Here is a 12873-nt window from a genome sequence, read left to right as displayed (position 1 = left end):
TCTGAGAAGGAGAGTTCAATAACCCAATCGGGGTTCTGGGAAGGAGTTCGATAACCCAATCAGGGTGCTGGGAAGGAGTTTGATAACCCAATCGGGGTCCGACTGTTCGCTGCAGAGAGGGTTGCGACACTGGCATTGCACTTTAGCTGTGGGTGCTAGTCCTAACCTGTGGTGGTCCTGTCCTGATCCAATTTGGTGCGTACCTGTCCTGATTCTGGTCTGCACCTGTTCTGTCCTGCCTGTACCTGAACTATCGGGGTTCTGTCCTTTATCCCAGCCCGTGGCCGGGGTTGGGTTTACACCAATCTTGGTAATTATAAATAAGTGTGGGTTCGTCATTGTATTGTTTCCCTTTTCTGACCCTTCCTATGTTTAAATGCTTAGTGAAATTCTCACCTCATCTCGCTTTGATCATATTCTTTCTAATTGAACAAGCTTTAAATAAATTGGTATGGACTCTGACATTTAAGAATTTTCTTAGATAAAGTGTTTAAACCTTTCCAGAGTCTGTGGTTATTTTATACAGGAAATGGTATTTACTACCTATTTTCTTGCTAACTCCCTTGATCCCTTAGGACTGTAGGTACCTGTGACTAGGATTGGTAAGTCAAAGGTATAGGTCCTAAAAGGTTATATATCTGATTAAAGAGTAAGTTTACCTGTTCAAAGTGTGTATTTTTTCATGGGGCCAGGTGAGCAGGTGAGCCCGCGCTCTATCAGCCTCCATGCCCATTCTATGTTGAAGAGTGTTAAGAAGAGTGTTGTGATTGACAGTGTCAAAGGCTGCAGAAAGGTCAAGGAGAATAAGAAGACAAGACTCCCCAGAATCCAGTATCCACAGCGCTTGCAGCAGGGCTGTTTCACTGCTTCAGTTTTGAATGAAGCCGGACTGGAAATTGTCAAGAAGATCATTGTCCTTGATACGACGAGAGAGTTGTTTCGCTACACATCTTTCTGTGATTTTCACAAGAAAAGTTAAGTTAGTGATGGGACGGAAGATATTGAGGTTTTTCGTCTCAGCAGTGGGTTTTTTAAGCAGAGGGGTGACCTGCTCCAGTTTTGAAGGAAACAGGAAGGGAGCCTTGACAGAGGGAGAGGTTAACCAAAGTGGTCCAATAGGACAGAGAATGGGTATAGAAGTCAATGGCAATGGCAGTAGGGATGGGGTCAAGAGAATGGTTGGAGGGCTTTGTTTTGAGGATGTATTTGAGGAGGGCATCTTCAGAGATGGGGTCAAAGTTCTGTAGAATCTTCCAACTTGGAGGTTGGGGGAGATCGGTTTGGATTCTTGATGAGATCGAATAGTTGTTTGGGTCTATTTTTGGCTGAGTCGTCGCTTTTCCAAGGAAGATGTGCTTGTGGTACTCGGATCTTTCTGAATGAGTCATGGCCAAATTATCAGTGGAGGGCACTTGTCTCCATTGTTTCTCCAGGATTCTTAGGTACTTCCTTTCTTCATAGAGGGATTTGTTGAACCAAGGTGCTGATTGAGTGGGCCTTTTCTTTTTGCTTTGGAGAGAAGCGACGTTATTGATTTCGACTCCAAGGACTGTGAGGCATTGGGAGGTGAGTTTGTTAACATCTAGGTCCGGGTCTAACCTTGGAAGTGATAGCAAAGCTGATTCACAGAGGGAACCTTCAAACAAACAATGGTTCTGTCGGAATTCAAAACAATTTCCTAGTTCAGTTAAATTGTACTCAAAGATTTTAGTGTATTTCACATCATTAATTATGGAAATACTCCATGTGAAGAACACACACCACAATTTGTAGTTTTTTCAAGGTTATTATTTTTTTTGTCACCTTGCGTGAATTAATTCAAATATAAAATATCGGCTGTCCAAAAACAACTGAAATTACAATTAGGGTGAAGTGCTGAGGTGAGTGATCCTGATCAGTGATTAGGTGACTGTTCAGTGACACAATAACATGTAAATGCATAAAATAACATCAGTCCAATTTTTTACATTAGTAATCTCCAACACACGATTAATCATTTTTTCTGTTGAGACATAGTATGGACCGATTGATAATATAACATCGACGTTTCGACCCTAGAGAATGGTGCGGACTTATTAGCAACTGTATTGGGTCTTCATCAGTACAAAAGGGAATGACAGCCTTATATTTTTGTAGGTATGGAGGCTTCTTCGCGTAGCCTCTTGAGGCGGGGTGTCCACCCACACCTTTGCAAGTATTTCTCAAGCGGAATATCTTAACATTATTTGGAGATTTCTTCACCATCCCCTGGAAAAAAGGGGGGTAAAAGAGCCGCAAGAGCGATCACTTGAGGAGCAGAACAGCAGGCGTCTGTGTCGGTCTCTGATCAGCTAAAGATTACCAGTCAAAACCAGTCTGGGTGCCCCAGGGGGGTGCCAGAGCATTTGTGTTTCACTGCTCCTTGCACGGAGCGCCCCATAATGCCCTGTGAGGGTGTTTTAATTATATTTTGAGAAGCCTGGTGGTGCGAGAACAGAAGCAGAAACTTAAGTGTTCCCACCAAGAAGGTGACAGCTTTCTACTGCTGCCCAGGTGGCATCAAAAAAATGTCCCTGCCTGCGCTCTTGAAGGCAGTGAAACACTTGTGTCTCGGGGATGTGGCCCAAGGGGATGTGGTCCCTGAGGTCATACAATATCTTAGATAGGGGTGTTGTGCACCCCACTCCCCTTTACTTAATTATTGACCTGGGTAGGACATCCCTGAAGCCTCAAGGAGGTCTGGTGAGGGAGACAATGTGCCCCTTTCCTCTTTAATTAAGTATCAGCCCTGGATGGTGATGTCTCCAGGGCCTTAAGAAGGCTCAGAGAGGGGGTTGCAAGCCAACCTACCCTATAAATTAGATTGTGCGCTAGCCCACCTTGGGGGGTTGGAACGGGAGCCTGCTCTTTTAAATTAATTTTTCCTTGGAATTTTTGATCCACTGCACAATTGCTGCAAAACATTGTCCGAGGGTGGGCGGGTCCTCTAATATTCCCACTCTAGGCCTTGAGGGACAAGGTATGGACACCTCTTTATTGTTGGGGCTTTTTTACAGATTCAAAAATGTCTGCTAGCACATCTTTGTTGATGTAGTGGCAGACAATCAAATCTTATCTCAAAATCTGTTGGCTTTGCAGATATTCTGATGTGTTAAATATCAATATATGTTTTACCTTAATTTATTGAAAGCTACCAAACATAATTAAAACAAATCACAAAAGGCATGCTTTCTGGACCAGAATCTTGTTTTCTGCCACATTTGGTATAGTTCCATTAGGCAGTTTTGGCTGTAGCTGTGAATAATGTTTCTATGGAAAAAATTATGTGGAAAACACTTTTTGGAAACCCCTTGTTCTCACACATTGATTGATTGATCACCCCAAAACCTTCCAGGGAGGGACTGAGGTGGAAGGTACATTTTTTGGAAAGCTTCCTGAAAATGTGTCCAAAATTATAAGCAAACCAAAAAATGCTTTTCTAATGGAAACATTAATTGAACTATAACTAGCCAGTGGTGACCACCACTGGGTAATACACACACACAACCACACAACATACACACACACAAGCACATACACATATATACTTACCATATCTATATTGTAAATCTGTGGTAAAGGAATTTATGGAAAATTCAGCGTGGTAAAGAATGTTTCCTGTGAAAAGAAATAAACAACTAGGTAGTGGAGCAGAATCAATGTCACTCCTGTCCATATTAGGAGCATATCAAGGTAACACATCTGGTGTGTAGGCCAGAGGTTTCCATTCTACTAGGTGCATGAACTGGTGTTCTCTATATGACTATTTATTCACAATCCTTATCCAATAACCGTGCTACATACAAGAATCATCTTGATAGAGAAGATTAAATAAATGACTGCGTTTAATACTTTCACAGAGTCCTGTTGGTTATATTTTCAGATGCTGCACTATGTGAGGCATGTGCGCTTTATCACCAGCTCCGGAGAGGAAATTTTCTTTGATGAAAATGGCGATGTGCCGGCGGTGTTTGATTTTGTAAACATCCAGATCTCCTCTGAAGGCTCCATGAGGCTGGTGAAGGTGGTGACCTATGACTCCAGCGCCCCTGAAGGGAGGCAGATCAGGATAGAGGAAGATGCCATGATGTGGAACACAGGGGACAACCAGGTGAGGATCCTTTGTGGAAATGAGTACCACCTGACACAAAGGCCAGATGATGTAATTTACGATGATAAATCCATGGAGATTGATAAGATGCATTTATTGATTTCTTTTCTCACTTACACCTGTCAGAGAGGCGCTCCTTAATATTTTAAAATGTATTAAAATGTGAAATTAGCAGGACATGATACAGGTGTCACTGCTGTCTAACAAGGTTATGGAAGATTAAGTGAACATCATGGCTCAACAAGATGAAGAAATGTGCTCAGGAGGGATTTCAATTAATTTTTGAACCTCATCCTGTTTCCTCCTTCACCGCTCGGTTTCCAGGTTTGAGAGCCAACACCAATGTTGTGGTATCATATTATCACAAAAAAGGAGTGTAGGTTGCGTCCATTTGTGGCACTGCCTCTCATCGGCCACGCAGTGACTGATTGTTTCTAACCATGTCATGTTTTTTGCAAGCCACACACTTAGCGAGGGATTCAGGTGTGTGTTAGAATGCGGTGCATCAGAGAACATGAGCTTGTATTAGTTATGAACCATATGTTTGGGAGTTTTCTAAAGATGCTTAGGATGTGAATATAGGTCGTGTTCTGTATCAAACTGCACGTCTTTGGAACCAACCACTCATCCACACCTTGGTGTACTTTGCAACCACCACCAAAAATGACAGTGAGGTATTAGAAGGTTGGTGAGACTTTCTCTAAAGAAGCTGTTGCAGCTCCACTTGGACTCCCAAATATATATATATATATTTACCCCAGAGGCTGAAACAGGGCTTTGGTTGTACTCTTCCTATTGGAGGAAGACAAAGGCTGATTTCCGTATGGCTGGGTTTGATCTGGGGTGGTATGGTGGACAAAAACAAAATATGGATTGGGATGCGGCCCAGGTAACTACCAGTGGCTGAGATTACTCCAATGATTCCATCTGTTAATTTTTTATTGTGGCACTCTTACAAGGCTAACTTGTGCAACACACAGCCTTACAGCATGTTGCAGATGTGATCATGAGATTTGTACTAGAAGCAGCCTCTTCCAGTACAAATCCCTATCTCTAGACAAATTCTGAAGCATCCAAAAGATTGGATGTATATTTAGAACAGCAGTACACATGCAATGTATTACTTTTTCAGAGAAATGAACACATTTCTACTTTTTTACTAAAATTGGCCGGAATGTTTCATTCCTCCCATGGAATTGGCAGGATTTGGTAACTCCGCATTGCAATTGTAACGTGGAGTTCCACCCAAGTCCTGCCAATCTGCGTGTGGTGGAATTTTTTTCACGCAAACCTCAAGAAATGTGGGCATGAGTGAGAATGTGGGACCCTAGCATGATTTTACAGCATAGGCAGTTGTGAGTGAGTAGATTTGTTACTGCTCGAGTAGATTTTCTACCCGACTGGCAGAAAAATCAACTTGAATGACCACATGCTCTTGCAACCCTCATGGTGCCTTTTGTGACAACTTTTTAGCGCTGCTCATGCTACTGCCACTAAATTACATATTTTCTACCCATTGGCGGGACTCCACTGAATCTCACAATGTTACTTTTTGTGAAATTCTGTGAGTTTCGCTCAAGCAGGCATTAGTTTTGCAACAAAGCCTTGTATGACTATCTTAGGAAATCAAGAGTTGCACTTAGACCTATGGGTGTTTGCCCTCATCCATCCCAGTAACACCTACTTGATACAAAGCATCAAAAATATGATTGAAGTGTTTTTGGCTGAGAAAAGCACGCCTTTCAAACTCAAAACACCTTTAGTACTGGGCAGTAAATACTGTGCTCTGCTTGAGTAGCTTTTGGCTAGTTCCAATGATTTGAAACATGTTAAGTAGGAATACCACAATTCTGACAACAAAATTAGCAAGTGCAAGTATTAATAGCCTGAAAATAGAAGAGCATTCGAAATAATGTGTATCAAGCAGAACTATGCACAAATATACGGGTATGACTCCTTAACTCTGTAAGCAAGCGCGCATGCTGATACCTCTAGCCGGGTCATTTACTAGCACCTACAAAGCCAGCTCATCTCTACTGTGTGCCCAAAAGTTCTATTATATTTGTGCTGGTGGATTTGTTGACTATATAAAGAGGTCTCATCTCCTTTACAAGAACTGTGGAGTGTTTTATGGCTATTAATGACCAACTCAAATTAGGACCACACCAACCTTCGGTGCAGATAAGAGGTGAAGACCCACTGTTGTAAAGATCATCATGAAGCTCTGTTAGAACTGGGGGTCTCTAGTTGGCAATGGCATAATACTTTGTCCAAATAGGGACCCTTGCTTCTAAGTCAGGATAAGGGGATTACACTCCTAAATGATCCCTGCTCACCCCCCTTGGTAGCTTGGCAAGAACAGACAGGCTTATCTCAGAGGCAGTGTGTTAAGCATTTTTGAATATGCACTGTAATACAGTGAAAACTCTACAGATGGACACCACAAAGGTTTTATAAAAATAAGTATTCTTTATATAGACTTAACACAAGACCACAAACGACAACAATCAACAATACTGTACTTAAAGTTGATTTAAAGATGGTAGAAGTTGCTTAATTCAAGTTGGTGATAAATGCAACAAAGTTCTCAACAAAGTACCTGGATGCGTAACGCAAAACAAACAAAAGGTTTGCAGGAAAGGAGATGCGTCACTTCCGTGCTTCGGGGAGATTATGCGTCGTGCCTCAATGCTTACGCAGAGTAGGGGATGCGTCTTGATCCTTACTGGAGAAGAGGTGATGCGTAGATTCTCGTGATGCGTTCCAGTTGCGATGCGCAGGTTGGCGCCTCGATGTGATGCGACAATCCGGGTGCGATGCGATAAGAAATTGTCCCTTGATGCGACAATGTGAAGACGATGCGTGCACGCCCTGATGGCTTTGCGGCGAACTCTGTACTTTGGAGCCGCAACAGGCCCTGCAACACGCTTCTCCGGTGATGCAACGGTGACCCCCACAGTGGCGACAGGCTTCTCCAGTGACGGGACAGCAGACATCTGGACGAAGACACGTTTCTCGGGAGATGCGGTGGCGGCAGCTTCTACGGCGATGCAACGACAGCAGCTGTGATGGCAACGCACTTCTTCTCGTTGCGTCGCTCTACCAGCTCCCAGCGACACGCAGGCTTCTGCAGATAGAATTCCAAGCAAGGAACTTCAGAGGGGAGCTGGTGGTGAAGTCTTTTGCCCATCAGACTTCAGCAGGAGGCAAGCACAAGTTCAACCCCTTGGAGGAATATTCTGCAAGATGATGAAGTTCTTAAAATGTCCTTCTCCTTTCCTTGGCAATGAAGAGACCACTGCATGCCAACCCAGATAACAGCACACTGGCAGAGGGGCAATCCAAACTCCTGCAGCTTCCTTGGTTCTTCTCCTTGGCAAAAGGTCCTTCTTGTTCCCAGAATTGATCTAAATTATTAAAATGTGGATTATTATTATTTATACCCCAAAATCCTTTGTCCTCTTTTGTCCTCTGAGGGCAAAGGGGCCTTTGCCCAGTCCAAACCAGTTCTGGAGCACTCTGTTTACATGGCTCCATCTCTTCTTTCACTGTGCAGGGCAGAGACATCAGACGCACCACAGGGGGTGGAGCCGGCATTGTGGAAGGCAGGCACAGCCCTATTTAGGACCCAGGTGCAACTCCTCACACCCATCTAGATGCAGCTATCTCTATTCACCACTGGCGTTACTCATTCTGTCTCCTGGAACCCCCAGCCCTGTCATTCAACAACTCCAGACAAGGAATATACAACCTGGCAGAGGCAGGCTTGGAAAGTTAGACAAGAACATACCTACTTTCTAAAAGTGGTATTTTCAAACTCAGAATGTTAAAACCAAATTCACTAAAATATGTATTTTATCATTCTGAGTTCAGGCATACTAAACTCCATTTCTACCATGTTCCCTGAGTCAGTTAGGATTTTAAAATGTAATAATCTAACTGCCCACTCTGGTCTATGGAGAACAGGTAGCCTTGCAATAGTGAAAAACGAAAATGGCTGTAATTCACTATTAGGACATGCCACACACAGCAGGGTATGTCTTACCTTATCCGTACAATGCGCCCTGCCCTTGGGCCTACCATAGGGGTGTCTGATATGAAGAAAATCTGATATGAAGAAAAGGGAAGGTTTAGGGACTGGCATGTGAGTGTACTTGCCAAGTCGACATGGTAGTCACAGATTGCACACACGCCTTGCAATGGCAGGCCTGAGACACAATTTACAAGCTGCTTCTGTGGGTGGCACAACCAGTGCTGCAAGCCCACCAGCAGCATTTGCTCTACAAGCCCTGGGCACACATGGTGCACTGTACTAGGGTCTGACAAGTAAATCAAATAACCCAATCATGGAGTCACTAATCAGTACATCAATTTAACCTAGGGAGAAACAGAGGAGGCAATCAGTAAAAACTGGAAGGGAGACTCACACCAATGATGCCAGGTCTAACAATCACCAAATGGTACACCCTTAGTACACCCCTTCCATAACCCAGCACCTTCATCAATCTCTTTCATTTCCGCCTTCAGCCCTCTACAGCGCTCAGCTGGTTTGTAGACACGTTTTTGCTAAACAATACAACATATATAGACAAATACAATGGCACTTGTGGTTGTCACTCATCTCCAGAAGGACAGCTACCAAATAAAGCTATCACTCGCCCTGTTTAGAATACTGTCCGCTTGCTGAATCCACCTGACAGTGAAAGTGTGGTTTTTGCAGTGAAGGTGCCAAATCCCGGTTGCTCCATTTTTGAACAGGCACTAACAAGTCCAAACAATAAAGCAAAACAAACATGGGCAAAACCAATGATGCTAATGTAATGCATTGGGACGGGCATATACACAACCTACTCACATATATTTGTTGTGTATATTTGTAAAGTACAATATCACACATTAGGATATCTTTAGAGGACACATACAGGCAACTATGCAGGCAAATAACCCATGTGCAGAGACTGATAAACAAGCATGCACACATGAACACACACCTTAAAGTAGTCATAAGTATAGACCACCTTGCATCCAATCATCTAGACCCACAGATTGAGAGATGTGTATTAATTGACTTGTGTCTATATATACTGCCCCAAAGTTCTGGATGTGACCAAAGAGAGGAAAGGGAGGATTGAGAAAGGAAAGTTTTATATACAACGCTCTTTCACCAAAAATGAGCAATCGATGATCTTAGGTGTCTGGTTGGGCTGGTTGGGTTGGACCACCACAATCACCATGTGGTGCAGAGGACAGGAGCTCAGAATATGCTGTCAGTGCCTCTGCGGCACCACCGTGCATATTACAAGTTTATTGACCACCAGCGGTTTCATGGAGGTTCCTACTCCATGAAATTGTTAGCGGTCAGCAAACAAAGGAAGCCCTACAAGGCCCCATTATCCCATGCATGCTGTTGCATGCTGGGAGGCACATTATCGAGGCACCGCCAGTTCTAGCACGGCTTGAACTTCACAGTCCATGTCATGCTGGAACACGCTGTAGTAGTCGTGCTGCGTTATTCGTGAGCCTTTTTACTGCACCGTTGTGGGACTGCCACACCCCTGCATTCCACACCATGATAATACTCATTATCTGGCAGTGTGGCCCACTCCCAAACCACCAATCTCACCCTTCGGGCCTGATTATGAGTTTGGCAACTTTTTGAGCCTCAAGCCCACTTGTGGCAAGCCTGCCATTGCAGGCCTGTATGTGCGCAATTGCACTTATGCTCAGGTTGACTTTCTGAACTGATAGACATTCCTGAGTGGAACTTTTACTACCACTTGAGCACCCCTGGAGTAAGTACTGAGAGGTCAAGCAAGTGGTAGGTGAGAGGCAGGGCAGGTGCACATGTGTGTGCTCTGCCCAGGCACTGAAGAATACCCATGTGTGTTCACAACCCATGAGGTTTGCTCTTCCCATCAGTTAACATAGGGAATTGTTGAAATTACCTCACACTGCATTAGTGGTTTGCAGTGGAGCAGTCTCATAATGGTTCCTATCATTGAATTCACAATGTCAAATCTACTCCAGTGGTCAATGTGGATTTTTCATTATTAGATGAGAAATGCCATTTCTAAAAAGTGGGGATGTCTCTGCTATAAAACACTTTGTGTGCCTTTTAATTTGACTCCTTTCCACACAGGAGCATATAACAGCAACAGCTATAAACATTGGGCATGCAACTGGAACGGCAGACCTTTCTCATTTGAGGGCTTGGCTGGATAGATTGGAGGAAGAGGTTTTGACATTTGCCCTCATGGCAGACAGGACTGAATTTTAGGGAAACCAGAGAACCACCTCTAGCTTCAAAGGCACATTACTGGAGCCGTACTGAAGCTGAATAGAGATGCACTTGTGAGACGTAGGACAAGAGATCCTGGGACTGCATGGTGCATACTGCCAGAGGAATCTGTTGTGTACAAGGACGATTACTGCTATTGGAAGGGACCGGCCACCTCACTGGATATTGGCTGGCCTGGGTGACTACCTGCTGCTGGATGGCACCCTGAAGTATGCTGTTCATGGGATTGCTGGCTTGCCCTCTGTTCCCTTGTGGTGGCCTCTGGGATATAAAGGCCCCCTGTGAGGGACTCACACCATCAACTTGTGACATTCTAGAGCGATGCCCTTTTAGGTGCCCTCATCATCTGCTTGATCCCGACTGGTTATGATTGTGGAACTAAGAATTGTGTCTGGAGACTGGATTGCCTAGTGTGGAGCCCCAAAAGTATTTCCTGCTTCTAAGACGGGGATCCCTTCATCGTGGAAACCTTAGCACGCATACGTTTCTTTTGAGTGAATTGATGGGTTGCAGGAATCTGAGTCCTGCAACTAGTCAATCGTGCCACATCTGTTTTGTAGGACACTAATCCATACTCATTGCATGTGGTGTCCAAATCACAGGTTGCAACCCTCAGAGGTGAGGGCATACCCATAGTAGTGCATCATTCAACCTCGTGCAACACTGCTAAACTTACACTTTGGTTTGTGATCGAAATTGTCTTGTTCATCCTGTAGAAACACACATCAGGCATGCCACCTCAATTCCAGGGAGGTACGTAATTTGCAAATCTTTGGTGTGTGTGACTTATACTGTTTAGTATCATCCAAATAAATGAGCACTAGATATTGTGCCTCATTTCCAGGGAGATACTGAGTTTGCAACTTGTCATTGTCTGTGACCGGAAATATCTGGTGTGACTTGTATCAATGCACACTAGACATTGTGCCCAGATTGCCTGGGTGATACTTTGATTGCTGTGTGTCTGATGAGGTGCCGCCTTACACCAAGAGACTCCCATGCTTCATTTCCCATTCATCACTTGTTGGTTTTGTGCCTAAGGTGCGTCAGACAAACTGCAATCTCCTCACCTGGCCCCTGAAGACATTGTGTTGCCAGGTAGTGAGAGTGATCGCAACCAGGTCAAAAGACTGCGTGACACCCCTGTGCTTTGCAGAACTAGGCTGGTTCTAGAAGAAACATTGTGGAATCCTTTGAGTGAATGACTATCGGCCTAAGCCGACTTCTGCTAAGCATCCTGTTGAGAATCCTGTGGATGAACTTACCAAGTAGTGGCCAAACCACATATGTCTACAGCCTACTAAATATTCCCCCTATGTATCACCTTCTTCGGTCAGACCCTGACTAAGTGTGACTTTGGCAGCGATTGCCTTAGTATCAGAGGGAGGGTTACTTATCTCTAACCAATGGGTGTAGGGTACTCAATTTGAATGGTGGATAAGGCCTGGGCCACGGGTTCTACATTGTTTTATCAATCGGCCGGTTGATAACAATAGCACTGCATGTCAGTGCTGAGTGTGTGTGTGGGAGTGATTGAATGAGGACCGCTGGTTATTGATTACATTGCCTGGTGGTGTTGAGTTACATGTTGATTCCTTGCCAAAAGAGTGCTATGCTTGACATTGGTTTTCACTCATGCATCCTTGGCCCAGGGTGCTGCTTAAAGTGTTGTAATTATCTCTGTGTACACATTTCTTATATCGTTGTGATATGGGGTCCACCCTATAACTGTTGGGAATTGAATTGTAATAATTGCCCGGGTGTGCCTAGTTCATAACGGAGTGCATCGCATAAGGGTGCTGGGGGTAAAGAAGGATATTTCTCAGGTGTGTACACTACTAATGTAATTTACCACGGTTGGGCCTAGTACTGCTAGTAATATTTACAAGTGTGATTTATGCCCAGGAATACATAATGTTCATGTTGTACTAATGTTCATGTTGAATACATACATTATTTACATGCATCATGTGTGCAGTCTCCTTTGTGACGCTCATGTATTTATTGTGAGTGAGTGCTGTGTCAGTGATTGACACATTGCCTCTGTGGTAAGCCTGACAGTGTTACAGGGATTTCTGTTTCTATACAGAACTGTGCACAGAGACGTAGGACCTTAGTGAATTAGGATATACCAAAACTCACCTTAGTACCCAAAATCCACTACAAGATTAGCATCAGTGACTCATTGGGTCCTCGTCCTATAGCAAATACACCAATGACTACTCAACCCAGAACATGCGACTTAGGATACCTCAGGTAAGGTGGAAACAGGAACACTCTTTTGTTACACAATCATACCAGTCCAAAACAAGGACAAGGAGTAAATAGAGACACGAGCTGGTTTGAAATGTTTATTTCTAATGCCGTGATCTCAAGTGCAATACCTTAGCCAATACAAGCAGTCATATTATTAGAAACTAGATTGTCAGCATAATTACTATTCCAT

The 12873-nt window shown here is 43.9% G+C and overlaps 1 protein-coding gene across 1 annotated transcript in view; it reads left to right on the top strand.

Moving 5' to 3' along the window:
• Window positions 1-12873, top strand: part of LOC144752000 (extracellular calcium-sensing receptor-like) — a 65876-nt gene that overhangs the window by 14526 nt on the left and 38477 nt on the right. The window contains exon 3 of the mRNA XM_078639958.1: window positions 3902-4129. Coding sequence (XP_078496084.1) covers window positions 3902-4129 — 228 coding nt within the window. The remainder of the gene's footprint in view (window positions 1-3901; window positions 4130-12873) is intronic.

This window comes from Lissotriton helveticus, chromosome 4_2 (genome assembly GCF_964261635.1).
Source record: "Lissotriton helveticus chromosome 4_2, aLisHel1.1, whole genome shotgun sequence".
Lineage (NCBI taxonomy): Eukaryota > Metazoa > Chordata > Amphibia > Caudata > Salamandridae > Lissotriton > Lissotriton helveticus.
Note: the sequence above shows the minus strand (reverse complement) of the source record. Positions and strands in the feature narration are given on the sequence as shown.